General features: G+C 53.2%; 1 protein-coding gene across 7 annotated transcripts; it reads left to right on the forward strand.

Moving 5' to 3' along the window:
• TMEM240 (transmembrane protein 240) lies at nucleotides 1-26,093 on the forward strand. Of its 7 annotated transcripts, none has more exons than XM_039508538.1 (5): nucleotides 529-594; nucleotides 1,411-1,701; nucleotides 1,941-2,047; nucleotides 17,247-17,455; nucleotides 24,701-26,093. In XM_039508538.1, the coding sequence occupies exons 2-5, from the start codon at nucleotides 1,645-1,647 to the stop codon at nucleotides 24,847-24,849; spliced, it is 522 nt and encodes a 173-aa protein (XP_039364472.1). In that variant the 5' UTR covers nucleotides 529-594; nucleotides 1,411-1,644; the 3' UTR covers nucleotides 24,850-26,093. The 7 variants fall into 7 exon arrangements, with proteins under 7 accessions (XP_039364475.1, XP_039364479.1, XP_039364477.1 ...); XM_039508540.1 differs by lacking the exon at nucleotides 529-594 and adding an exon at nucleotides 993-1,122 and having other exon boundaries at nucleotides 1,642-1,701; XM_039508541.1 differs by lacking the exons at nucleotides 529-594; nucleotides 1,411-1,701 and adding an exon at nucleotides 1-45.
• Nucleotides 26,094-26,326: the final 233 nt, after the last annotated feature.

Raw genomic sequence — 26,326 nt, forward strand, 5'->3', positions numbered from 1 at the left:
CCTCCCCCCGCGGCCATGCCTCCAGCCCTGTGCCACCTGTGCGCGGTGCGGGACAGCCCCTGAGACAGCAAATGCCTCTGCCACCCTCATTCCCCCTGTGTGTGCTGGGGACGGGGCTCCCCCCCCCAAATCAGCCTGCTGGGGGTCGGGGGTGTCCTTCGCTCCAGTGACCGGGTCCCTCCCTGGCCAGCGCTAGGGACCGAGGGAGACGCGCAGGGGGGGAGCGAACGCGATTAAAAATCGGGGCCAAACCCCCTTCCTTGCGCCGTGATCCAAAATCGTGCGGTGTGTGTGTGTAGGGGAGAGATGAATGATTGTGTGTGTGTGTGTAGGGGGGTTGTGTATGTGTGTGTATGGGGTGAGATGAGTGTGTGTGTGTGTATGGGGGAGATGAGTGTGTGTGTGTGTAGGGGGGACTGTGTGTGTGTGTATGGGGGAGATGATTGTGTGTCCGCCTGTAGGGGGTATTGTGTGTGTGTAGGGGATTATTGTGTGTGTGTGTAAGGGGAGGGGGGATAAAGAGCAGGCAGCTGTGCAAGGCGCCCTCCCTCCCCGAGCCATGAGCCTGGCGCTGGATCACTGCCTCCTCCTCAAGTAGGTAAATGCCTTTGATGGGCAGGGATGGCGCCTGTGTGTGTGCGCGCGAATCGGGGGGGCGCAGAGAGAAGCCCCCCCCCCCCAACGCTCAGAAGCGCGGGGGCGCGGAGGCAGCAGGCCCGGGGGAGCCCGCCCGGATCCTTTCTCCCCGGGGGGGGGGGATATTCCTGCTGCCGTGCAGGGTTTGTGCACGTAGCGAGCTGCAGGTATCCAGCCTCCCGGCTGCACGGCGCGCATACCAATCCCAGCTGCAGCCGCCCGAAAGGGAAGCGGGCGGGCGGGGGCAGCGCAGCTAGCGGAGACTCCCCCCCCGCTCACGTTCGCTTTTGCCGGAGAAGGGGGCTCGGGCGGGCAGCGGCAGCGGATGGGGAAGGGGGTGCCTCTGGCCGGGGGGTGGAATCTGGTCCTTACAGCGATTGACCGGGGGGAGAAAAGCTCCAGCATGACGCTCCCCCCGGCACAGGCTTGTCCCTCGCTCTGATTCCGCCTCTCTCTGCGGCCACGGGCAGAGCTTTGCACCAATTGGTTGGTGATTTTTTTTTGGAGAGGGGTGGGGGAGGAAATGCGGGGGGGGGTAGTTTGTATTTTTTTTAACCCCCAGCCTTCCAAATATTGACTGATTCGGCCACTTCTGTGGCTCCCCCCCCCCTCCCCTGTTTATTTTGTGGAGGTTGGATCCGTCTCCAGTTGCTGCATGCGGGGCTGTGTTTGGGGGGGGATGTGCAGGGCTGGGGGAGCGGAGCGCACCTCCCTCCACTGACGGGGGGAGGGGGGAGAAGGGAATTTTTTTTTTACCTGTCACATTTGTCCTAGAAAAAAGACAGCGAGAGGGAGAGCGAGGCATTCCCGGCGCAAGGGGGACAGGAGGGGGGGTGTTGGGGGGGTCAGGCCCCCCCCCCCACGCCCCAGGATTGCAGCTTGGAGAGAGAAGGGGGCATATGTGACCAAACCTGACCTCTGGGAATAACCCGGCAGCTGCTTTTTTATCTGGGTTTTTTTTTAGGGGGGGTGGGGGGAATAGACAAAACATTTGTCAATTTCCAGTTGATGTCCATGAATGCAAACACCATGATTTTCATGATCCTGGGGGCCTCTATTGTTATGGTAAGAGATTTTGCTTATCACTTTATTTCCTTCCTCCCATCACGTTAGGGTGTGTATAGTTTATTGTGTGTGTGTGTGTGTGTTTGTTTGTTTGCGTGTGTCTGTCCCATTTAAATTTTTTTTAAAAAGCAGCATTTAATTTTTTGATGACTGCTCCAGTCTTTAGCAACCAAACTAGAGTCAATGTTTTATTCCATCATCTAGAGTTGACCAGATGCCTTGGTTGTGGGCTCTTACAGGCAATAGCTTGCTTGATGGACATGAATGCGCTGTTGGACCGGTTTCACAATTACATCTTGCCGCATTTAAGAGGAGAAGATCGAGTTTGCCACTGCAACTGTGGAAGGTAAGTCACCCGCATGATATTTCTTACCCTTCCCCCCTACTCGTCTCATTGGAAAGGCACAGGCCAGGTTTAAGAAACTCAGAGGGTGCAATCCCATCGCACAGAGCATCCAGCAAGCAGCATGCAATGGATCTCTGACTCCGAGGGTTTAGCATTTTTAGGGTGACCAGACAGCAAGTGTGAAAAATTGGGATGGGAGTGTGGAGTAATAGGAGCCTTTATAAGAAAAAGACCCCAAAATTGGGACTGTCCCTACAAAATCGGGACATCTGGTCACCCTAAGCATTTGCATTGTGGATGTGCCTTGTGTGTATATTCACAGCAACCTTCTGCATGATCAGAATGAATTTTTTGGAGCAAGAGTTTGCTCTGAGCCTAGCATCCCCCTTTTCTTGTGTGTGTGTCAGCCCATGAAAAGCGAGTAACTTTTGCTTCAGCACTAGCCATGATTGTTCCATTGTCACCAGAGACCAGGGTACTTAGGTGTGTGTTTGTGCAATTGGGGAGTGCTGTTTGTTCTGCTGTGGTTTCAAACAAATTACCTCGAACTGCTTGCGAGACTCTCTGCTGAGGAGGGAATGATGCTCTCGAGGACAGGGTCACTTTGGGATCGCTGCTGCTGGTGTGTTTTAATCTTTGACTTGCTTTGAATTCTTTGTGGCTTTTCTGTTTCCGAAGATTATTTGGGTGCTTTCCGGGGCATAGTCAAGTTGTTGGTTGCAGCTGCTGTGTCTCTGTTAACAAATCAAGAACATATGGTGGACTTTTCTTTAAGTAGCCTTTTTTCGATGTAAGATTATAACTGAACAAATACATCCACTATTTATGATTGTGTAACAATGAGGTTAAGACCCCCCCACCCCACCAAAGAAAGAAACATTTCTTAAATTGTACATAGCCACTGCATAGCCAGGCTTTCTGGAGCTAGGGAAAGGCTGCTCTGTAGACATGGAGATTGGTATGTCTAGAGATGGATATCTGCAGTGGGACCATTTTCAATGATTTTTTTCCAAACTTCTGTCTGCTCCCCTTTTGCGCTGTGTTACGGTCTGGCGTGGGGTAATGGTTTTCTGCCCATGGGATCAAAAGGGTATGATCTGACGCCAGCCAAAGGCCACATCAAGGCAGCCTACGTACTGATTTTAAGGTGTCCTTCACTCCCCGCTTTGGGCTGCTGCTGTAATCCAGCTGCAAGCCATTCTCGGGGCATCACACACCTTCATTGTCCTCGGGGAAGACTTTAGCCCTTGAATGGGATGGGGGAGGGGGTTTAACCCAGGGAAATTCCTCTGGCCTTCCACCCTCTCCTTTCATGGCATTATTCTACCAAGGGGACCAGTGTTGTTCCCCTCTCATGGTCTCTCTTCAGTTCTAGCCCTCGTGGGGCCATCCTCTGTCTCCAAGACAGAAAGATACACCGGAGGGGCCCAGAGCAGGGCTGAATGCACTCCACTCCCCGTCTGAAAATAGTTTTGTGCATGATGCCCCTGGCCACTCCTTGCCTGATGTGTGGGGCCTCAAGGGGTTTTGGTGAGGCAGTGCATGGGCCTGGGGCTGCCAGTTTGAGGGCTATCTGAAAAGCGGATGGCTCAATGGCCCAGTAATTGGGTTCAAAACACCTCGATTCCATGGAAGCTCAGGTGTGATCCTGGGTGGTTGACGCAGCCCATACGTGGCGTGCCATGCAGCTTTCTGCGCTGGGGCAGATGGTCGTTCAGGGTGACCTTCACATTCCCTTGGCAGTTGTCCTAAGAGGAGAAGTGTGCCCAGTAGCTATGGCTAGAACATTTCCCTGCTCACCGCAGCTGGTGGGTGAAATGAAATATTGCTTGTGACGTGCTTTGGGATCCTCTGGGATGAAAGAACAATGTAACATCTTCTTATTTCCGGAGTGTCCCTGCTGCCCAAATCTGATGGGTGCTCCTCTCCCCTGGAATTCTGCATGGCCCCAGCAACACTGTGTAAACAGACACACATGCATCCAGTATCACTCTTCCCAAACACAGACACTGGTTAATTTCTTAGAAAGAACCAAAGGCATCTTCCCAGCTTCCTAGCCCAGTCCCGGCCCCAGGAGAAAGGGGAGCAGAATTCTGGGGAATGTCACCAGTTTCCTGTCCTGTGAAGAAGTAATAGCCATTGTCAACACAAATCGCACTAGGTGCACACCAGTCCTGTTTGTTACTGGGTTCTGGCTGTGTGTAATTGATGGAGTCCTTTGCATGTACACTCTGATTATCTATATGTAGGAGAGACTTCAAAAGGGCATCCCTGAGCTGTGGGAGCCAATGTGAACTAGGGAACAGAGTAATGGACTGGAATCCTTCGCCACCAAGCTCTGCTGTTGATTCACCATGTGGCTTTGACAAATTGTGCTTTGGCCCCATTTTACAGAGGGGGAAACCAAGGTGAACCTGCCTTGTCAGATTCATCAGCAGATGAAGTGCTTTGAACGCTTGTGGTCTGATCCGCAACTGGTGTCAATCGGCGAAGAGCCGTTGAAGTCAATGGAGCTGGGTTGATCTGCACCAGCTGGGGATCTGGCCTGAGCCGTGTGATGTGAGTGATACTAATGATTAATTAAAGGATTCTGCGTAAATGCTCTAGGATGAACCCAAAGGAATCCTTCTAAAAGAAAAATCCTGTGGCTAAGGACGTACTCTAAGGAAAGTGAGTGACTGGCTAAGCAATGAGAAGGACAAGGGACAAGGATGAAATCTGAGTAAATTAGAGGCACATGCTAAAGGGGAAAAGTGCTGAGATCAATTCTGAGGTTTTTTTTTTTTCCTCACCATCTCCCCAGCTCAGTCTATAGAGTTACAGTCTCACCAGCTAATGAATCCAGGATTGTTTTTCCTCTGTTCCCTTCGGGGAGTCCGGTTGTATTATTTTCACTGTGATAGGGAGCGGGCGAGAGCGCCTTCTCCACAGGACTGGCCCTGCATGTGCAAACGTCTTCGGCTCTCAGCTCCCAGTCTGGGGGTGGCGTTGCCTGGCCCCCTGGGCACACCCCAGAAACAGGAGGGGGCACCTTTCCCACAAGTACCAAGGATCGTTATTGATCTCGTGTCAGATGGGAGAGAATCAGGAGCGTCCCCTCCTCCATGAGGAGGTCGATTGACAAAGATGAATAATTGTTGAGCTGATGTGCATCCATGGGTGGTTCCCTCCCCCGGCGCCTCCAATCCCAGGAGAAGATGGGGCAGATGATTACACAATTATGGGCCTATCCCCAAAGTTTATCATCCTGAGAAACACGTCTCAGTACAGCGGGGTCCTGCCTGCGTGCAAAGATGATATTGTGAAATCAAGTGGTTCCAGCAGCCCCTGTCTAAACCACGCATGGCTAGTGCTGGCCAGCCCTGGTTCCTCATCACCAGCTCTGGGAGCCACCTTCCCAAGCGTAAGCAGGAAGCTGGGGAGACCGGATGACTGGGAGGCCGGTGAGTGGATATGGAGCCTTCTGCCTCTAGGTTACTTAGCTCGGGTTGGGAGTGACTGGAAACGGTTGCCCTCCGATGGCCTCTTTGTGGCCAGGTCGGTGCCGCCTCACTTCGAAACCCGCCATCCCGGCAGAAACTCTGCCGGCGCCCTCAGCAGTGCCCAACGCTACAGGGACTGGGGGGAGGTCCTTAGAAAGAGGCCAAGGACTGAATGGGCCATGGAGACCGAGCTCCCCTCTGCTGCCAGGTCAGGACTGGGGGCCCTGGGTGATGCAGTGTGTGTGTGGAAAGCAGCGTGGTCAGCGCCATTCCTATTCTGGGGCAAAGCCGAGGGCTTACAGGCTGCACCATTAATATGTGAGAGCACCCGGCCCCTGGGTGCGTGACAAGGCACAAAAAGACACTTGCGGGCATGGGTGGGAACTGTCAGCCTTTTGCCCATCTGTATTCTCTGCTCCGACCTCACCAGTTGTGAGCTGAGGGGGGGTGTAGGGGGGGGCGAGAGCGAGGCGAGCAAACAGTTAAAATGCCCCACGGTCTGTCTGTTCTCTTTTCTTCAAGCCTCCCGAGGCAGGAAATTGCATGTGGTGGCGTTTGCGGTCCTTAGTCTCTCTGTACCCTGTTCTCAAGCCCCCCGCAGCAGTAAGCTGTGAGCACTGACCCGGAATCCAGGCGTCCGGGTTGGTGTCTGTCTCTGGTGTAGTGGTGGCAAGAAGCCCCCTGAGCCATTGCAGTGGGCCCCCCCGGCAGCGCAAGGCTCGTTAATGTCAATCATGCAAAGGTACAGAACTGGGAACCATGTTCTGCCTTGGCTGCCCGGCTCTGTGGAGGGCGCGTCGCCCGGTGCGTTGGCTCTTGGTTGGAATCTGTGGGGTTTGATAAGTCCTCTGTAAGCTCCGCCTCCATCCTCAACCCCCCAACTCCTTCAAGGTGGGACTGCACCTCTTCTCTGCTCCCTGAATGTGCACATATCTAGGCCCTTTTCATCCTCCCTTTCAAGGCCCTTCCCCATCTCTGCTCATCCTGTCCTCCCTCGACCCCTCACTCTTGATGTTGCGTCTCACCCTCTCTTCCCCCTGCCCCCTTTGGGCTGGATCTGTTAACTCCTGTGCCCACAGAACTGCCCTGAGAGCTCTGTGCATGGCGTTTGCAGCCCTCTGCTTCCATCGCCCACCCACGGCGCTGCGCCGCCTCGCATGCTGCCCCGTACGGCGAGGGCAGCCACTCGCTTCCCGTGTGCAGAGCCACCTCCTCCGCCCCCCCAAAAACCCCGCATCAGTGAATCCTTGCTATGCTGCCCCCACCACGGCCGAGGTCTCTGCTCCTCGGCCTCAGCTGCTGGCCTGCAGAGCATCCGCATCGGAGTGAGCTCAAGGACCCTGTCTTTCTTGCATGGTCTCTTCGGCATCATGTTGTTTATGGTGCTGTACGAATAATCCAGGGAATATCAGGCCGGGCCGGGCATGTCAGGGAATTTGAGCCAGGTTCATTGAGTGCAAATCTGTTGCTTTATAGTCAGCGTGGGAGGGGAGTGGTGGAAGGAACTAGGAGGCAGGGGCTCCTGGCTCTGGAAGGGAAGTGTGGCCTAATGGGCAGGGCAAGCCAGCGGGAGCCAGCGTTCCTGTGTTCTGTCGCTGGCTGGCTGTGTAGCCATTGGTCAGTTGTGTATCCTCTCCCAGGCTGAGGCGTTGCAGCCCCGGCTGTGCACCGCGGTGTCTGTGCTGGGTCTGTGGCACAGCCATGGCCGAGTGGAGGGAGCCATCGTGACAATATTAGCAGAGAGACGGTCGTGACCTGGGCACCCGCTGTGGTGCTGGGAGTCGGCAGAGGTGGGCGGTGCAGCAGTGACGGGGCCTGGCGCACGCTGAGCCCTATTCGGACAATGCGCCGGGGCACCCGCTGAGAGCATTGTCGGGGCCCTTGGCCTAGTGCAGGGTTCGCTGTGCATGTCACTGCAGGCCGTGTGGCCCTGGGTGCAGTTGGGCCTGGTCTTCGCTGGCCAGTTGCCCCAGAAGTGGCCAGTCTCGGGGTAGTTGTGCGAACCCCTAGCCTAGAGCGTTTCCCAGGCGTTATCCTGTCATTTGTGCTGGTGTAGCGTCCCCTGGATTGAAGCAAGAATAGCTCCACCACGGGTCGTGTGACCCCCCCCACCCCTGGGTGTGTTGGAAGCAGTGGGATCGAACCGGGGACCTTGGGATCTAAAGGCAAGACCCTCTGTGGCCTAAGTGAAAAGAGCCGGCTCAATGAACCAAGGGTTGGTCCGTCTCTGGCCCTGCCACTGCTAGAAGGGACAGAGTGCCACGCCCAGTGGGCATGGGTTAACCTGGGCCTGGCCCTAGGGCCTTTGCCTGTCTGACTGGGGCAGCAGTGACTGAGGCTGGCTGTAGCAATCCCCAAAGCAGACACTGGGAAAGGAGCCTTTAGCGCCTTCAGAAAGGAGGCCACTGGCTGTAAGTACTGAGCTGGGCTGGTTGTCGGGTGTGCACAGCGCAGCAGCAGCAGCATCTCTCGCTGGCTGCTGGGCATGGACTCTGCTGGGGCACAGCAGGTGGGTGCAGAAGGGTCGGGGATTTGGCTGTGCTTTGTTCTGCACCCCTGGCAGGGTCATACTCCGTGGGGATCTTTGTCCCCTTCTAGTGGCTGATCCATGTAAGATGCTTTTCCCCCACTCTGCCCTGCTAAAGGAGTGAGTCCTGTAGCCCAAGCAGTAAAGGCTTGGAAACAAACCCTGGGAAGCGCAGCGGAGCCAGGAAGGGCTCGGCCCAGCCTCAGCCGTCGCTCAGTCTGTGTGTACCTAGGCCTGCGGCGAATGGAGACGTGGCAGCTGGAATAGGCACATTGCTCTGATAATGCCAGTACAAGAAGAAGCAGTCAGATCTCCTGGGACAGAGAACCTGGGGAGGGTGGAGCTGGGACCCCAGCTGCTATCTCTGGATGGAAGCTCCAAGTCTGACTTTAGGCATGGGAAGATGGAAAGGGGACCCCGGGAGTGGGGAAGGGAAGGGCTCTGTATCCCTGGCCCAGGGAAGCCCATTCTGGAGGAAGTGCTCACTCTCCTGCACTAGTTAACTAGTTGTGTCTCCATAGCCCCTGTGTGTGGAGGTAGAGCCGAGTGAGAGCCGGCAGAGCGCCCCCCGCAGCATGCCGCCGTGCTTGGGGCGGTGAAATGTGTAGAGCCGCCCCTGGGGTGTGGGGGGAACGTGAGTGATTGGCCCAAGGTTGCACAGTAAGGCAGAGTGGAGACTGGTAGTGGGGACTCCTGCCCAGTCCCCCAGCTGACCTCGGCAGAGCCCGGGTGGGCAGTCGTTTCTCAGCAGTTTGGCCAGCCCTGAAGGCTAATGATGCAGATCTGCAGGGTGAGCCCTCCCGTGCCGTGATGCTGCAGGGGTGTTTTATTGCTGTTGCGGGCGTGTTTTCATGCCACAGGATCGAAAGCTGTCAACCAAAGTCCCCGCAGCTTCCTTCTGTCCTGCTGCAGCGCCGGAGTCGGACAGCCCAGGTTTGGGCGCGGGGACGGGTTGTCACCGCACTTTCGCAGCCACTGCAGCATGGAGCCAGGGGGCGTGCCGTGATTGCCACGCAGGCCTCCAAAAGGATGAGGGAGCGGAGCTGGGCCGAGGCATCAGACTGCGCTGACGTCCCTGCTGGGGAGCAGAATGAAAAGACACTGACAGTTTCATGGCGTTTAAATGAACAGATCAATATGGTTTTGCTGAAGTTCTCCCCTAGCTGCATGCAGCCAGCTGCACCAGCGGGTACGGGATTGAGAGGGAGGCCCAAGTAGACAAGGTCACCGGAAGGAACCTTTGAGCTTGTCTGCAGGCCGGCTTCTCGAGCAGCTTTGAAGAGAAAGCACCAGCCGCTTCGGTGAAGCTCTCCTGGTTCAGGGCTTCACTCAAGCCTCACTGTGTCCATGTTTATCCGACACCATCCTTCACAGGGGAATCCCAGCATGCTTCGAAAATCAGTGAGGCTGCTGGAGGATTGAGACAGTCTCAGCCACAAAGGTGTGGGGCTGGTTTTTAGGGTTGGATTTTTTATTTTTGCCAATTTAGGTGCCTAAATGGGAGCCAAGAATGTTGGGAAATCTCCCTTTTTAAACCATTTCAGAATCACCACAGCTGGCAATAATCTGACCTTTCGTGTCTATAGGACGGTCCATCCTTGAAGCATTCTACAGCTCTACCTGGAGGGGTCTTTCACCTGCCACTGGAATGCGCCACCTTTTGGGGGTGGGACGTGGCAGCTCTTTAACAGATCTCAGCAATCTACACAAGAGTTGTTTTGGAAAGGTAATGGATAAGAATCCTGCATCCAGGAGAGAGTGCAGGGCCAATGGATGGAGGCTGGATGTAATTAGCTAAACTGGAATTTGGCCTGGATCTGTTGTCAAAACTGCCAATGGATTTGTAATGACCAGGAACTGGATCTTGATTTATTTTCCAAAGCTTTGTCAGTTCACCTTTTAAGAGATCTGGACGGGACCTGATGGTGTCTTTTTAAAGACCTGTTTGCCAGGGTGGGGTCTCTTAAAGCCTGGCAAAAAAGGGATGTTTAGTTTGTGGCTCAGAAAGTTTGGATATCGGCTCCTCCAGAACAAATGACCCATCTCCTAGACAGCACCTTATTGAAGAGACACTGCCCCGTAGCCAGGGGAAAGCAGGAGGAGACATGGAGGCCTGTCTGACCCAGAGAGAGGTCACGAGGGCCATGTGTGAGCCAGCCTTTCTAATGTGTAGGTGGGGCCATTCTCCCAGCCCCCTGGGCGAGTGAGCCACTCAATGGCCTCTGCTCGCCTTTCCTCACCCCAGATGTAAAGAGTGCGAGGGGAGTGGGGCTCCCAGGCTCTATGAATGGGGTGCTCTGTGCCCGGGGATGTTCCCTGAGCTGTGGGAATCACATGCCAGATGCGTGTGCTCTCTCGCACATGCGCAGAAGCTAGTGTCAGGAGGTGCCCAGGACGTGCCCTTGCCAAGGGAGGCATCTTGCAGCAGGAGGATGGGGGGGGGCTGACTCCCTTACGTCTTCAGCCTGCTTACCCCCTGCTGTTGGTTCTTCTCCTGTTACGATCCCACCCCTCAGCCCATACCTTACACCCTCCAGCTCTGCCGTTTACACCCCGCTCTTAGTTTGGCCCCACCTCTGAGTCACTCACCAAGCACCGTTCTCGTGTTTGCCCATGTCCTTAAAGCTCCTGCCCTGCACCCACTGCATGGAGAGTTTCCTTTTTAGTGGCTGCGCGGCTGTACTAGCCACTGGGCTAGCAGCTAACGGACACCAGTCCCTGGCTCTTTTGCTGCGGCCGTGTCGGTGATGCCTGTGTGCCACTGCCACTGTACGGGATGTGGGGAGGGCAAGGCACCTGCCTCGCGGCTCGAAAGCTTTGCCTTTGCGAGGGCCAGGAGAGTCCCCAGGACGCCCTGCTCCAAAAGCACAGCCTCTGCTGAGCGAGCCACCTTTCCCGGCCGACCCTCGCCCAGCGGTGCCGAGCTGCCCCAAGGCACAGGTCACTCACAGGGAGCCTGGCGTGGGCTTGGCCGTATCCACCCCCTCTTAAGTCCCAGGTGAGTCCAGTCTGTGAAACCTTGGGGTTGGGCACCTGCAGCTTCTAAGAACTGGATGAGTTCGGAAGCTGCTCTTGGAAAAATTAGGCCATGCTGCAAGTTTGTGGCCGAACACAGGAGTCCTGGCTCCCAAGCCCCTTCTCTAGGCGGTAGAGGATGCTGCCCCGTACCCCAGGGGGCCGTGCTGATTGGCTCCAAATACTAGTTCATTCCCCTGGTGCCGGAAAGGGCCCAGAGTGTGACGTTGCACTCCATATGTTTTATGGAAATATGCTAATGAGTGTGAATATAACGTAACTGGAACATGCTTCATGCAAAAGGTCTCTTGTAAGGTATCATTACAAACCTTATAATCTACTGAGTGTGTTCATGCTATTTGTGTGAATGTATCAATTGGTTGTGAATGGCTCTGTTTACTCGCAGAACTTCCTGAGTACGTGCCAGCCAGCCTTGGAAGAATGGAGACTAGGGGTCTCACAGGACATGTGACCATGTCACATGATAATGGAATCCATCTTAAACCTGGTGCTTTTCCATTTAGGAGGGGTGGGAACCCAGAGAGAGACAAAGGATTCCCGCCTTGTGCCAAAGCTATAAAAGGGGGTGGAACAGAACAATGGGCGGCCAGTCATGAGAAATCCCTGAGTCACCTCTTGAGCTGGAACCAACCAGGGCTGTACCAGGGGAAAGGATTGGGTCCAGACTAGGATGGAGTCTAGTCTGTGAAAGAAGCTTATTGGAATATCTCTGAGGATGAGATTTTACTTGTAAACAGATTCTTAATGTATTAGGCTTAGACGTCTGTGTTGCATTTTATTTTGCTTGGTAACTTACTTTGTTCTGTCTGTTATTACTTGGAACCACTTAAATCCTACTTTTTATACTTTAATAAAATCACTTTTGTTTATTAATTATCCATAATGAGTGATTAATACGTGGTGGAGCAAACAGCTGTGCATCTCTCTCTGAGTTTAGTCTGCAGCTTTGGGGGCGTGATCCAGACCCTGGGTCTGTGTTGCAGCAGGCTGGCGTGTCTGGCTCAACAAGGCAGGGTTCTGGAGTCCCAAGCTGGCAGGGAAAACGGGCTCAGAGGTAATCTTAGCACATCAGGTGCCAGTCCCAAGAGGGTCTCTGTGACTGAATTGGTCACACAGAGGGAGTGTTAATCTGTCCCCAGGGATGTTGGAGGGATGACCGCTGGCTGTAGATTTGAAGCACCAGTAGGTGGGATATGCCGGGTGCCGCCGTAGCTGCGTCTCCATTGCTGGGCCTTTAGTGCTGGTTTCTGAGGGCAGTCGGTGCTGGCTCCCCCACACCGCCCCTGAGGCCCAGGCAAGGTGTCTCTGCCTGCCCTACAGGGCACCTCCCCCTGCACAGCCTGCTAACACGGGAGCCGGCTATGGGGCTGCTTCCTCCTCTGGCCAGGGCACCTCTCCCCACAGTGCTCGACGGCTAAGGGGATGCAGGGTCACCCTGTGGCCAGTGTACACCAGTGAAGCCATCGTAAAGCGCCCCCAGTGTAGGGCGTCTCCCCAGCAAGCTCTGACTGCACGCCCTCCCCCCACCACAGAAGCCCCTGGCGCACAGGGCATGGTGGGGGCATTCCTTCCTCCCGGTTAGCCCCCACTAGCAAACCTGCCCTGGGTCCTGTTCCTGTTTGTGCTGGGAGCCTGGTCAGCCCCAAAGCCGCGACGCCCTCCGCCCCTGTATGTGACTCTCCACACTTATTTCACATCCATCACACGGGTACCAGCCTGCGGTCACTGGGCCGGATTTGGATCCGTTCTCCATCCCCCACCCCCTCTTGAGCCGTCTCGTCCCCGTTCTGTTATAAAACTCCTGTTTCGTTCAGCAGGGCCCCTGGACCTTTGTTCTATGAATAGCTCTCTGTGCTCACGTATCAATGCCTCGTGAACGATGCCGCCAGAGTCCCCGACAACTGAGGCTAGAATGGAAACTCAGCAGGTTCCCCACCCCCCACCGGGGTTCGATCCAATTTGTAATAACCCCCCCAATCCGTGAATTAGCCGTGAGACTCGGCCCTTTGTGCCGGACAAAGGGAACGTGATGGTATCTCTAGAACCGTTCCTGGCAAGGAAGTGTGGTGTGGAGCCCCGCAGGCCGGTGCGCGGCAGTAATCAATGTTATCTCCACAGCACACTGTTCCTCTGATAAACCTCCGGTGTTTAGAAAAACCTGCTCGGGTTTTAGCGATCACAATTCAAATGCCAAGCGCTGGGGATTCAAGGTGGCCTGAATCGGCACTGCGGCGTGACTTTCTGGGTGCGCTGGTGCTGGGTGGCTCCTCTTTCAGAGGAGACGTACGATTGAGGTCCCTGCCACCTAGGATTTCTGGCACTTTAGAAGCCAGGTATTAACCCTGCTAAATTTCAACTCCATCGTGCAATTTTGCCTCCATAAATCCTGCCCCCTCCCCATACTTTTCATTGGTTCAATGCTTAGCACAGAGGATTCCTGATTCTGATTAGGACCCCGAGGTGCTATTATATTACAAATAATAATTGTTGTGTGGTGGTGGTGAGTGCTGTTAAGCAATTTCTGTGTTCCACCCCAGAGTTGGCTGCATTTCGGTGGTGCATGAAGTGATTTCAGGTGGGTGGGGCATGTATGTAATTTGTAAAGCACTTATGATCCCTGCGGATGACTCTCCCAAGAAAAACATAACTGATAGTGTCATTGTAATCTATGGTTTAGACGCCTTTGATACAGTGGTGGCTCCTCTGAGTTTGGATTCTCAGAACTAGCTGAAATCTCATTTTTGGCTGAAATGGAAGAAGAAATGCAAATAGAGCGGAAAGTGCTCAGTGCTGCCCCCTGCAGGTAGAGTTCCCTCCAATGACCGTGCAAGAGAATTCTTGTTGAGGTTTGGAGTGAGTCTCAGTGAGTGCAGTTTGCACTGGGCATCTTGCCTTGCCCCTACCAGAGGGGATGTGAAAGAGGCAGCTGCTCGCTTTCCCTCTGACTGACCGTGCGGTGGGAAAATGCAGGCTCTGACCGAGGCCAGGTGGCTCTCAGGTGGCAAAGGAAATGCCTGCTTTGGAGCAGCTCACGGGAGGCTGAATCAGCTCATTCTCACCTGCAAATATATTTCTAAGCTAAGTACACATATACTCACCCCAGCTGTATGTGCACATGTGTGTGTCCCTTGAAGCGCTGAAAGCTTGTTTCCACCAGAAGCAAAATCCGAAGCCCAGGCTCTTGGTGGCTATTGAAGATCTGGTGGCTCTTTCCTTGAGTACGCTGTGTCTGTGATGTCTTGGGGGCAGAGGTAGGCAGGCTCCACCCCAGAGGTAGCTGCATTTTAATGGGGCTCTGTGTACATAGGGGAATCCTGCTTCCGTTGAAGTCTAAAGACACAAGTCCCTATAGAGCAGATGACCTTATTCCCGGCTGCTGGGGGTACAACGGCAAGGAAATAGCCACAGAACCCCCCAGAGTTTTTCTTGGGGCGGTGGAGGGGGGGCGAGATAAAGCTGAGCTGTGTACGTTGGGAGCATCAGTGTTCCACCAGCTAATCCAGCCCCTGCCACTGGTATAGAGACCCCAGGGCCAAACAGCCACTAGTCTTACGTTTGCCCAGAAAGGAGCCTCCTTGATGAGGGAGACCCCCGACCCCCTGGGTCACACGTCCTCGGTCCCCAGTGTTGGCAGCCTTTGGGGGTTGCCCTTGTGCCCAGCGAGGGAGATTCTCGTGCTGCGTTGGCGGGGCCGGAATGAAAAGCAAAGGCAACAGATGCTCGCGAGCCGGACATGTAAGCGGGGCCTGTGGCTTGGAGGGCACGGTCACCTTGAGAGCTCCTGCTAGCTGGGGCGGCCTCTTCCCCCGGCAGTGTCTTGGCCCCCTCTCAGCATCAGGGAGTCCTAGAAAGGCGGTGGCAGCTTGGAGCAGCGGCAGCGGGGTAACCGGACAGGCCGCTGCCACTCACCCCGAGGTGGGGCAGATGGGAGTGAGAAGGGCTCGGAGCTGCTCCCTGGGGTTGGACCTGGGAACAGACTGGCCCCCGGTAACCCTGCTCTGCAGTGCCCTGGCGCTGTTCCCCGGGGGCCGCTGGCGGGTTGGCCCCCGCTCAGCGATTGCGGAGCTAGCGGCTGTTTTCAGAAGGTTCCTCTGAGCCGCGGTTTGTTTGTGTAAATATTTGGACGTTTCTCAGGCGTGATTATGCAGCAGCCTGCTCCTCATGCATATTCAGAGGCCTCCAGCGACTGATTTCCCCCGGGAATATTGGCTCAGGGCTGGGGTGACGGGCCCAGAGGAAGGGAAGTGGGTCTGATGCTGGTGGGGGGTGGGTGGAGGAGAGGGGTGTCTGTGCCACTGCTGTGCCCTGCGCTGGGAGCCCTGGCTGGGCTGCAGTGACCAGGTTCTGCAGGGACCTGCTGCAGGCTGCTGTGATGCTGATGGGCACTTGGTGGTGGTTACCAAGCACTGATTGGCTCCGTGCCGGAGCTGCTCCCCTTACCGGGGGGGAATTGAGCAACACTGGGGGAATCTAGAGCTCGCCAGGCCCCCTGTCCCCACCTCTCTTGTCTTCCCGTAACTCATCCCTGGCTATCCCTGCCCCAGTTACCTGGCTGTAACTCTCCTGAGCCTCTGGGCTCCTTAGTCTTTCAGCAAGTTCATGTTCTAACCTTTCTCTCATGGTGCCAGGCTGTAGCATATGGGGATCCCACCGCACACACCAGCCAAACCCAAGCATCCCGTGCTTGCTCTGGAGCAGCGGAGAGAGCAAGGAGTGGGGGAGCCCCTCCTGGGGTAGGGCAGGAGGGGATGCTGGCAGGTGGAGTCTCCAGGCAGATATCAGAGGGGGAGCCGTGTTAGTCTGGATCTGTAAAAGCGGCAGAGAGTCCTGTGGCACCTTATAGACTAACAGACGTTTTGCAGCATGAGCTTTCGTGGGTGAACACCCACTTCGTCGGATGCATGTCAAGGCAGGTAGAGCACTCCGTGGCTTGGAGAGTACAATTCTGGAAGGCTCTGCTGCCTGGGGGTGGGGTGGATCTGGGGGCCTGGAGCCTGTGATAACTCCCAGCCCTCGCTCCGGGGAGAGGCACTGCGCTTCCTGACTCACCGGCTCTGATACAGCAGCATCCCTGCTGGCTCTGCTGCCCGGCTTCTTGTTGGCTGGAGTCTGTGCCAGTCCCCTTGGCTGTGGGGGGGCTGGAGGGTCTGGCTGGAGCCTTCGGCTCAGCTGAGTGGGGACTCGGCTCTATTGCCACCTGAATGGGTTGGCACGGAGTGAGATGAGTGTGCTGGGTCTCAGGCCAGCTCCCAGGACTCCATAGCCCAGAAAACACCTCCCCAGCTGGAGCCAACCAGCCTGTGGGCAGGGTCCGTGCAGATGGGCTGTTGGGACGAGCTATCTTGAGAGGTCTCACATTTCACTGCCTGGGTAAGGTGGGAGACTATGAAAAGCTTTTCCGTGCTGTGCTGCAGGAAGTGGCTTAGCTGGACTCTGAGCCTTCGCCGTGGGCCAGTGTGCTCCGGGCTGGCCAGTTCTAGGCTGGTGTGACAATTTGAGAACTCTTTCTATTCTGTTTGACACTGGGGACGCTGGGTGTATCTGTCAGCCTGCACACTCCATTTTCCGTGTGGGGCTTGTCTGCTTTCTCTGGTGTCGTTTTACCTCCCTGTCGGACTGAAAGCGCAAGGGGTGGTGACACAGGGCTAATAGCAGAGTCGTTAAACTTCCATGGTCCTCGATTCACATGGAAGCCTGCCTGGAGAAAGAATTGGCTCCCCTACCACCCAGAAGAACCAGTCTGCCCAGCTGTGCTGGTAGCTAAGCAATGGATCACCTGATGAGGCTGATCGGGGGGTCACCTGATAATGGGACCTGGAAGTTATTAAAGGGTTTCTCACTGGCCCTTGGAGAGAGAAGGCTGTGCCCAGGAAGCGTGCCAGGGAGGCCAACGCTCAGTCTCAGAACGGGATCGGGAGTTCTTGATTCCCTGTGCTCACGGTACTGGACCTCCTTCCCTAAAATACTGCCCCGGTGACATTACAGATAAACTCTGTGAAAACACTTCTGTTCCCACGAGCGTTGGTAGAACAGCAAACAAAAAGGGCTTGACTTTCCCCCTTGCAGCATAGGGGCCGATGAATGGAGCATGTTTTCTACCATCATCTGCTGATGCTTCTCCCTTTTATGTCTCCCTCCCCACCCCCCGCAACAGGCATCATGTACATTACGTTATTCCATACGACGGGGACCAGTCGGTGGTGGATTCCTCGGAGAATTACTTTGTGACTGACAATGTAACCAAGCAGGAGATTGACCTGATGCTGGGACTTTTGCTGGGCTTTTGTATAAGCTGGTTTCTGGTGTGGATGGATGGAGTTCTCCACTATGCTGTGCGAGCCTGGAGGACCAGCCGACGGTACGGTAAGTGCCTCCTTGCGAGCTCCCCACCCCTGCCGGAGTCCTGTGGCTCATCAAAGGAAGTTTGAATAGTTGTTCAGGGTTTGGGGGGTTTAATATTCTTTTCAGAGGGTTTGTATGTTTGACTAATTTGTCACAGGCTTGTTTGGCTGAATTCCAGCTCTCTGCTTAAAAAGTGAACTTTACCTGTAAATATTTACATGAAAATCCATGGCACCGTGCGGGGGATTTGCTGGAAAGTGATATTTACTTGTGAATGCATGATGGAGCCAAGGGGTGTTTGCTGGAGAACAAAACGTATGTGAAAAGTCGTATTGTTTGCACGTGTAAATGTGTTGTATGCGGTGTTGTTATAGCCAGGTGGGTCGCAGGAGCTCAGAGATTCACGGTGGGGGAGGTAATTAATATCTTTTATGGACCAACTTCTGTTGGTGAGAGAGAGGAGCTTTCGAGCTTACACTGGGCTCTTTCTGTCTTTCTCACCAACAGAAGTTGCTGCAATAAAAGATATTACCTCCCCCACCTTGGCTGGGTAAATTTGTGGCATTCTGGGAAATTGATGGCAAGATTAAATGTGTGTAAAGATTTCTGTGTATATATTTACAGCAAGGCAGCAACTTGCGGTGGGAAGTTGATGTTGGCGGCAGGGGGAAATTAAATGTCCATGTGTACTCACCATGTCCATGTGTACTGGTGTACACTGGTGTACTGGTGTACACTGGTGGTGACACAATGAGATTCTCTCACACGCACCCCGCCTCTGGTCTTCAAGCTTCCCTAGTTGATCAGCATTGTTCCAGATGTGGTCATCTGTGCTGTGCGTGCTGGGGAGTCTCCACTTGGCAATGGCAGCAGGCGGGAGGGACTGGGTGGGCTGGACGCCACTTTTAGCCACGAGCAGGAGTAATAGGAACGTAGCAGTTACCGCGCTGCATCACACCTGTGGCCCATCAAGTCTAGCAACCTGTCTCTGCCAGCGGCCAGCCCCAGATGCGTAGAGGGAAGGTTCAAGACCCCCTTTCTCTAGTCCCACGGTTTCCCAGCGCAGGTTCTCCCTGGTATTGTGACTGGAAAAGAAATGGAGAAAACAGAATAAAAATAAAAGGCAACTTGAAATTCTATCATCTAATCAGTGTCTGTGTAAATTACACTCTCTAAATGCCAGTTGATGTCTGTTAAATTACAATTTTTTTTTTAAGAAAGCTTTATGCGCAAACCTATAAAAAATTCTAATTAGGGAAACTGACTGCCTCTTTCTAAAAACTTCCATCAAAATGATATTAATTTCTCATTAGAGCTTCCCAATCCCCAGCAACCTGCTCAAGCAATTTCTGAATTGGGCTGTCTCTTGAGACGCTTGTGCTGTCTGTTCAAAGGCTCATTTTCAGAGGGGTCCTGCAAGATCTAAGGTATATAGCTAATGATGGGGCCCTCCAGCCATCCCACCTGCAGCCATCATCTCGTCAGATCTCATGAGCTAAGCGGGGCCGAGAGAGGTTGGCATGTGGATGGGAGGAGAGAGAGAGATGGCTGGAGCATCCCAGTCTCTGAGAGCTGATTTCTTTAGTTATGTGTCTGGTTGAAGTATCAATAACTGTAAACAGGGTCTTCATAGACAATTGTTAATAACTTAAAGGGGGAAAGGGCCCATCTGTCTCTTTGATCTAGCTGGCTTTTCTTTCATTCCTGCGTTTCTGTGTACACATGCCCAGTGAGCGTTAGGGGGGGTTAAGTAGCCAGTGATTCATTAGGTCAGTAAATTGCAGGCCAGAGATGTAAATGTTCAGGACAAAATAGGACCCAGCTGGAAAAATAAATACCTTCCCTTCGAACAGCCCGGCGGTGACGTGGAGCTGGGATGCGTCCAGCGCTTTGGGCATCCCTGGGTAACAGCTGCAGAGGGGGAAGCCGCAGTTTGTCACTTGGCCGGATGTGCAGAATGCAGCTGTAATGGTGGTAGTAGGGAGGGCAGCTCTTGAATACATTGGGGGAGGGGAGGGGAGCGCCCCCCACAGAGTGTCTGGTGAATCGGCATTTGGGCACACTCCCGCGCTTGGCTCTGTGTGTTGGTTTGGATTTGTGCACAGGTGTGTTCTTGTATCCGTGTGTGCCCGTGGTTTGGTGTGGTGCGGGTGTGTCTAGGCATTTCCACGTGAGCGCACGTGCAAGAGTCGGTGCGCCGGGGAGCGAACTCCGGGTGGCTGTGTGAGTTTGGGAGCGGGCGTGTGTGCGCACACAGGCAGACAGCTGTTTGTGCGTGGGGGGGTGTCCATGTGAACGCCCCTGCTGGTGTGTGCGGGGCGGCTGTGGGAGCACCCTGGCCTGGCTGTCCCGCTGAGCTCAAGCTGAGTGACGTCAGCGACTCTGGAAAGTGCCAACCCCCTCCCGCGGCGAAGAGGAGCCCTCCAAGCTCCTGGCAGCAGAATAACCGCTCCCCCGGTGCAGGCTTGGGGAAGGAGGCAGGAGCCCTGCTCAGTGCATTGCCCCCTGCCCAAACTCCTCCTGGCTCTGCTCCAAGAACGCACCCCCCCAGTCCGACTTGGCTTGGAGCCTCCTGTACTGTGGCCGGGCTGCTGTCACTGGCGCCTTGCAGAGCCCTAGTGGAGTCTGGCAAAGCTGCGACATGCCCCAGTGCAGCCGGTCCCTGGCTTCCCGCGGGGTGGAGAGTCTCCCCTGGGATTTTGCAGGGGTGCAGCTAGAGGGGACTCACAAACCCCAGAAGGGCTTAGAACAAAACCTGGGATGGAGTCTCTGAGCTGCCCAGGAGGCTGGTCGGCAGCTGCAGAGGCTGGCGGGGATCCTGGCACAGCTGCAGCCCCGCTTGCATGGCCCCAGGGGGCGCTGTGTAAGGATTCCGAATCGTCAGACCCCATCCACTCTGCCTTCCTGGAATCCCCTGCACCCAGAGGTCCTGCAGATCCAGAGGCATTTGCAAGGGACGGAGTTGACCTCCGCCCTGACCTCTTTTGTGCTAGCGGAGGGGTGCAAAGGGGCAGTGTTGAACTGGGCCCTGTGGGGGCAGCCTGTCCTTTGGCTGTTCCAGAGCTCTCATAGGGAATCTGGAAGGGCTGTGCCCGGAGGTGTCACACCCTGTGCTGGGCGCCTCGGCCAGGCAGTGCAGGCGTTTGTCTCAGTTTATCCTACCTTGGAACCGCATCTCTGACCCTGAGCGTCCGACAGAAAAATCACAAGTCAGGCCCCCGCAGTCGTGAGATTTTCTAAGACAACCACTTGGGGTTTCTGAGCCTTTAGGGGTCCCGTTTTCAAGCTCTTTTCTGCAACCAGGGAAGCGAAAAACTTCCCCTTTCAAACGAAAAGAAAGAGAGCTGAGCTTGTCACCTGACTCCAGCCGCTGGGGCTTTAAGAAAATTACCAAATAGCATGAGACTCGCCAACATGTGAGGCTGCACACGTTGGCTGGACGGTGTTTTTAGTCTGAGCTGCCTTTTTCTGTTGGGAGTGTGGAGAGGGGCAGTTTTCTCTCTGTTCACTTTGCTCCCATGCTTGCATTGCTCTCCTGGGAGGTTACAGCCGAAGAAAGGCAGGCTGCATTTCATAGCTGGCACCTTTATTGGGAACCAAGCATGGGGACTGGCTCCACTTGGAATAATTAAGCAGCTCCATTGCTGAGAATTATTAGCCACTGTTGGACTGGGATTCTGTCACTGACACGCCGGGTGTAACAGAAGAACGGCCCAATAAAAGTGAAATAAAAGTGAAATAAAGTGGCTGTAGCTGAGCAGGGCTGGAAATGAAATTAACACTGTGTTTGTTGCTGCAAGGCCGCACTGAGGTTTTAACATATCCGGCTGCTGTTGTGTCCTGCTTTCCGGCCTCACAGCATTTTGCCAACTGATTAGTCTACTCACGAGCCAAGAGTAATTATTACCATGAGCCGCATTTTACAGAGGGGAAGCCAAGCAACTCAATGATCTGCCCAAAGGGGGGGAGGCTGAGATTAGAATTGTTGTATTAATTTAGATGCAATCTATGGCCCCTAAGAGTGAAAGGTGAAAACAGGACCCTATTGCCATCCAGCATCAACCGTTTTAAACAAGGGTCAGCCTGCTTAGTACCATGGCAAACACACCACTTAAAAGCCTTATATTAAAGATCCAGAATACGAAGGAAACCGAGTTAAAGCCTTTGCAATGTAAAGCATCACGTTCATAAGAACATAAGAGAGGCCGTACCAGGTCAGACCAAAGGTCCATCTAGCCCAGTATCTGTCTACCGACAGTGGCCAATGCCAGGTGCCCCAGAGGGAGTGAATCTAACAGGCAATGATCAAGTGATCTCTCTCCTGCCATCCATCTCCATCCTCTGACAAACAGAGGCTAGGGACACCATTCTTACCCATTCTGGCTAATAGCCATTTATGGACTTAGCCACCATGAATTTATCCAGTTCCCTTTTAAACATTGTTATAGTCCTAGCCTTCACAACCTCCTCAGGCAAGGAGTTCCACAAGTTGACTGTGCGCTGCGTGAAGAAGAACTTCCTTTTATTTGTTTTAAACCTGCTGCCTATTAATTTCATTTGGTGACCCCTAGTTCTTGTATTATGGGAATAAGTAAATAACTTTTCCTTATCCACTTTCTCAACATCACTCATGATTTTATATACCTCTATCATGTCCCCCCTTAGTCTTCTCTTTTCCAAGCTGAAGAGTCCTAGCCTCTTTAATCTTTCCTCGTATGGGACCCTCTCTAAACCCCTAATCATTTTAGTTGCCCTTTTCTGAACCTTTTCTAGTGCTAGAATATCTTTTTTGAGGTGAGGAGACCACATCTGTACACAGTATTCGAGATGTGGGCGTACCATGGATTTATATAAGGGCAATAATATATTCTCAGTCTTATTTTCTATCCCCTTTTTAATGATTCCTAACATCCTGTTTGCTTTTTTGACCGCCTCTGCACACTGCGTGGACATCTTCAGAGAACTATCCACGATGACACCAAGATCTTTTTCCTGACTCGTTGTAGCTAAATTAGCCCCCATCATGTTGTATGTGTAGTTGGGGTTATTTTTTCCAATGTGCATTACTTTACATTTATCCACATTAAATTTCATTTGCCATTTTGTTGCCCAATCACTTAGTTTTGTGAGATCTTTTTGAAGTTCTTCACAATCTGCTTTGGTCTTAACTATCTTGAGAAGTTTAGTATCATCTGCAGACTTGGCCACCTCACTGTTTACCCCTTTCTCCAGATCATTTATGAATAAATTGAATAGGATTGGTCCGAGGACTGACCCTTGGGGAACACCACTAGTTACCCCTCTCCATTCTGAGAATTTACCATTAATTCCTACCCTTTGTTCCCTGTCCTTTAACCAGTTCTCAATCCATGAAAGGACCTTCCCTTTTATCCCATGACAGCTTAATTTACGTAAGAGCCTTTGGTGAGGGACCTTGTCAAAGGCTTTCTGGAAATCCAAGTACACTATGTCCACCGGATCCCCCTTGTCCACATGTTTGTTGACCCCTTCAAAGAATTCTAATAGATTAGTAAGACACGATTTCCCTTTACAGAAACCATGTTGACTATTGCTCAAGAGTTTGTTTTTCTATGTGTCTGACAATTTTATTCTTTACTATTGTTTCGGCTTCTGTTTTAATAGCATTCCGGGTTCCCTTTGCCTTTAGCTGGAGAGTGTTTTTAGAAGGAAAAGACCTCCTGTCTGGCAGCCTCTGAGCTGGTTTCCGAGATGGTGCCTACTGTCCTTCTTAGGGAAAAGAGGAGTTAGCTGAGATGGGCTGGAGCTGTTTTTGGTTAAAGACCAATCCTATTTCCTAGAACCGTGGCTCCCAACCTTTCCGGACGACCGGCCCCCTTTCAGGAGTCTGATTTGTCCTGAATACCCCCAAGTTTCACGGCCCTTAATAACGACTTGCTTACAAAATCAGACCTAGAAATACGAAAGTGGCACAGCCCCATTGTTACTGAAAAATTGTTGACTGTCTCATTTTTACCATAGAATGATAAAATATAGCAATTGGAATATAAATATTGTACTTTCAGTCCAGTGTATGGCAAGTCATTGTATGAAATTTTAGTCTGTACTGACTTTGCTAGTGCTTTTTATGTAGCTTGTTGTAAAACTAGGCAAATATCTAGGAGAGTTGATGTACCCCCTGGCAGACCTCTGTGTATCCCCAGGGGTACGTGTACCCCTACGCGCGCACACAGAATTCTGCTCCTGGCTTTCAAATTTCATTTTAAAAAAAAAAGTTCTAGCTTTCCAATTGTGAAGAAAACCTGCCCTAAGGGTAAATTGTTTGGTGTTGTCTTCCTGAGTTTCGAAACTGCCTGAAACTGCTGCTTTGAAAAGTATAAACTATCCCATTCCTCTCAATGGCTGTTGACTCTGAACCCTACTGCTGATAGTTTAACACTCTTGACATTTCGACTATTTCACTGATGAGTGATTTTTAGCAGAACTCTTCAGCTAATCGGCATATCCCACACTCCAGGACTGCCTCCTACACTGCCCCAAAGAGGGAAGTCAATATCAAAATGAATACAGGGGTCACGGTGCTGATTGCAGAATTTTTCATTGTCGCTGCAGGGACTTTGCTCCAGAGTGTAGGACCAACATGGTATGGGGTCCTCCGAGCAGTGCAGGCTCCTTGCTTTAAAATAATACTTCTCATTTATATAGTGCCCTGCTGTCTATGGATCTGAGAGCACTTGTGGACAAATCTATACCCAAAGAGGGTGGAGCGTTTGGGGAGACTCCCGAGGGGTTACACAGGTGACATGAGGGGCTCAGAAAAGCAGGGCAGAGGTGGGCTGGGACTGCTCCACTGGAGATCGCCAGTGCTCACCTGTGTTACTACATAGCGGGAATTACGCGTCACTAATACTAGCCTCAGCTTTCAGATGGGGAAACTGAGGCATGGGAAGAGAGGACGTGACTTGCTGCCAGGCCACACAATGGGTCAGATGTTGAGCTGGGACCAGAACTCATGGGCCTGCTTCTCTCACCCCTAAATACTCTCCCCTGCTTTCTTATGTGCCACCCTCTAGTTACTCAGCATGTCGCATGCACCGGTGCCATCTTGGCCAACATGCTGGGGCCTGACCCCAAGACCTCCCAAACTAATAGTATCAGCTGCTGTCACCTGAGCCAAAGCTCTCCAGCTGAGGCCGTCACAGGCTCCGGGAGGTGACACATCCTGACCAATGGGTTACAGCCCGTTCAGCCACTAACCGCCTCTTTCTCTTTTCTTTCACCTGCCAGACAATTCTTGGTCTTGGATTCCGAAATTTTGTAACTTGAAGGAGTTCAGGAAACGTCAGCACAGGCAGTACGAGGAGGCTACCGGGAACATGGTGCACATCAAACAGAAGCTGTATCATAACGGACATCCCAGCCCCCGACACCTCTGAGAAACGCCTTCCCCTCCAGAGACTGCAAAGCGATTTTAGGACTGGGCTTTTAGGGGAACGTCTGTGAGTTCGCTCCTCTGTGGAAGACAGTGGAGGACGCCATTTTATTTACTAGGCGGTGTGATTCTGAGGCACACCGCGAATGCACAACTAAGCCAGTTCTGGCTGCAAGGCAGCCAAGACATTGCACTGTGGTCATCGTTTTATTGTCGGACTGCTGTATATATGTAAAAAAAAAAAAGGGGGGGGGGGAGATTTGCATTATACTTCCAAATCCCCATCCCCACTGGTTGAAGTTCTCCTGCACCTTCAGTGTACCTCTTCTGGAGTCTGTTCTAGGGATCTGCTCTCCGGAGACGTTAGCGATGCTCAGCCTTTCAAAGAGTTCTGCTCCATGATGTTTCCTCTCTTAGGATGACTCATGCCGCCGCAGGTGTGGATGGGGGCTCGTGCTGGCGCGTTTCCAAGGTGCAGTGTCCCTTTTTCTTTGGTTTTGAGTTATTTATTTTTTGCGGTCAATGAAGTTCTAGAAATACACAAACGATTCGTTCTTCCTGTTGGCCTCCAGCGAAACCTGCCTTAAGCAAAGGCCCCCTAGAAAGCTGCAAAAAATCACCCACCAACCAATGGGATTTTAGCATTTTAAGAGGGCTGATCCTGCTTCATCTCACACCAGTTTTATGTTGGTGTCTCTCCATTGACTTCATTGCTGTCACTCCATATTTACAGCACCAGGAGAGGAGAACTGGAGCCAGTTGCTCCGGGGACGAGAGAGGAGAATAAAACTCACTGAGATAAGTGGAGTTACATCTGCCGTGTAAGCAAGGGGAAAAATCAGGCCCACCAGTTGCTATATAAATGTTAAGTCATTCACCACCCCTCTGGGAGGAAGTGAAGTATCACCCCCCTGTTACAGAAGGGGAAACTGAGGCACAGAGAAGGGCTGTGCCAGTGAGTCGGTGACAGAGGCGGGAATAGGCTCGGGAGACTCCCCTCTCCTCCCCCCAAGCTCTCAAGCAGTTGCCTTGCTCTGTGTGTTAGTTCTCTGAAGGTCCTGCCCCGCTTGGGAATACTTCAGGGCAGCTCTGTAAGGAACAGGGGCTGTTAGTAGAGGTGAATAGATCTGAAGCTAAACCCCAGCTCCAACCCCCCGACTGCTGGTTGTTGTATCTGTAATGGGTTCAACCAGAGCCTGGGATCAGAGCCTGCACCAGGAGCTGGGGAGCTGAGCATCTGCTCGGACTCGCGCCCAGCTTTAGGCTTAAGTGCCGGTTTCAGTGGAGCGAGTGAGGGTTATAAAAACGCATTCGCGGACAGAGAACGCCCTGACCATGCTGGCCGTGCTGCTTGAGCTAAGGTTACGTGACAGGAGCCCCGGTGCATCAATACATTTCCTGCAGGGGACACGGGGAGCGAGCTCAGGCAGCTGGGCACGGATGGGTCCACTGGTTTTTCAATGGGACTATTCGCAGAACAA

This window comes from Mauremys reevesii, linkage group 21, assembly GCF_016161935.1.
Source record: "Mauremys reevesii isolate NIE-2019 linkage group 21, ASM1616193v1, whole genome shotgun sequence".
Classification (NCBI taxonomy): domain Eukaryota; kingdom Metazoa; phylum Chordata; order Testudines; family Geoemydidae; genus Mauremys; species Mauremys reevesii.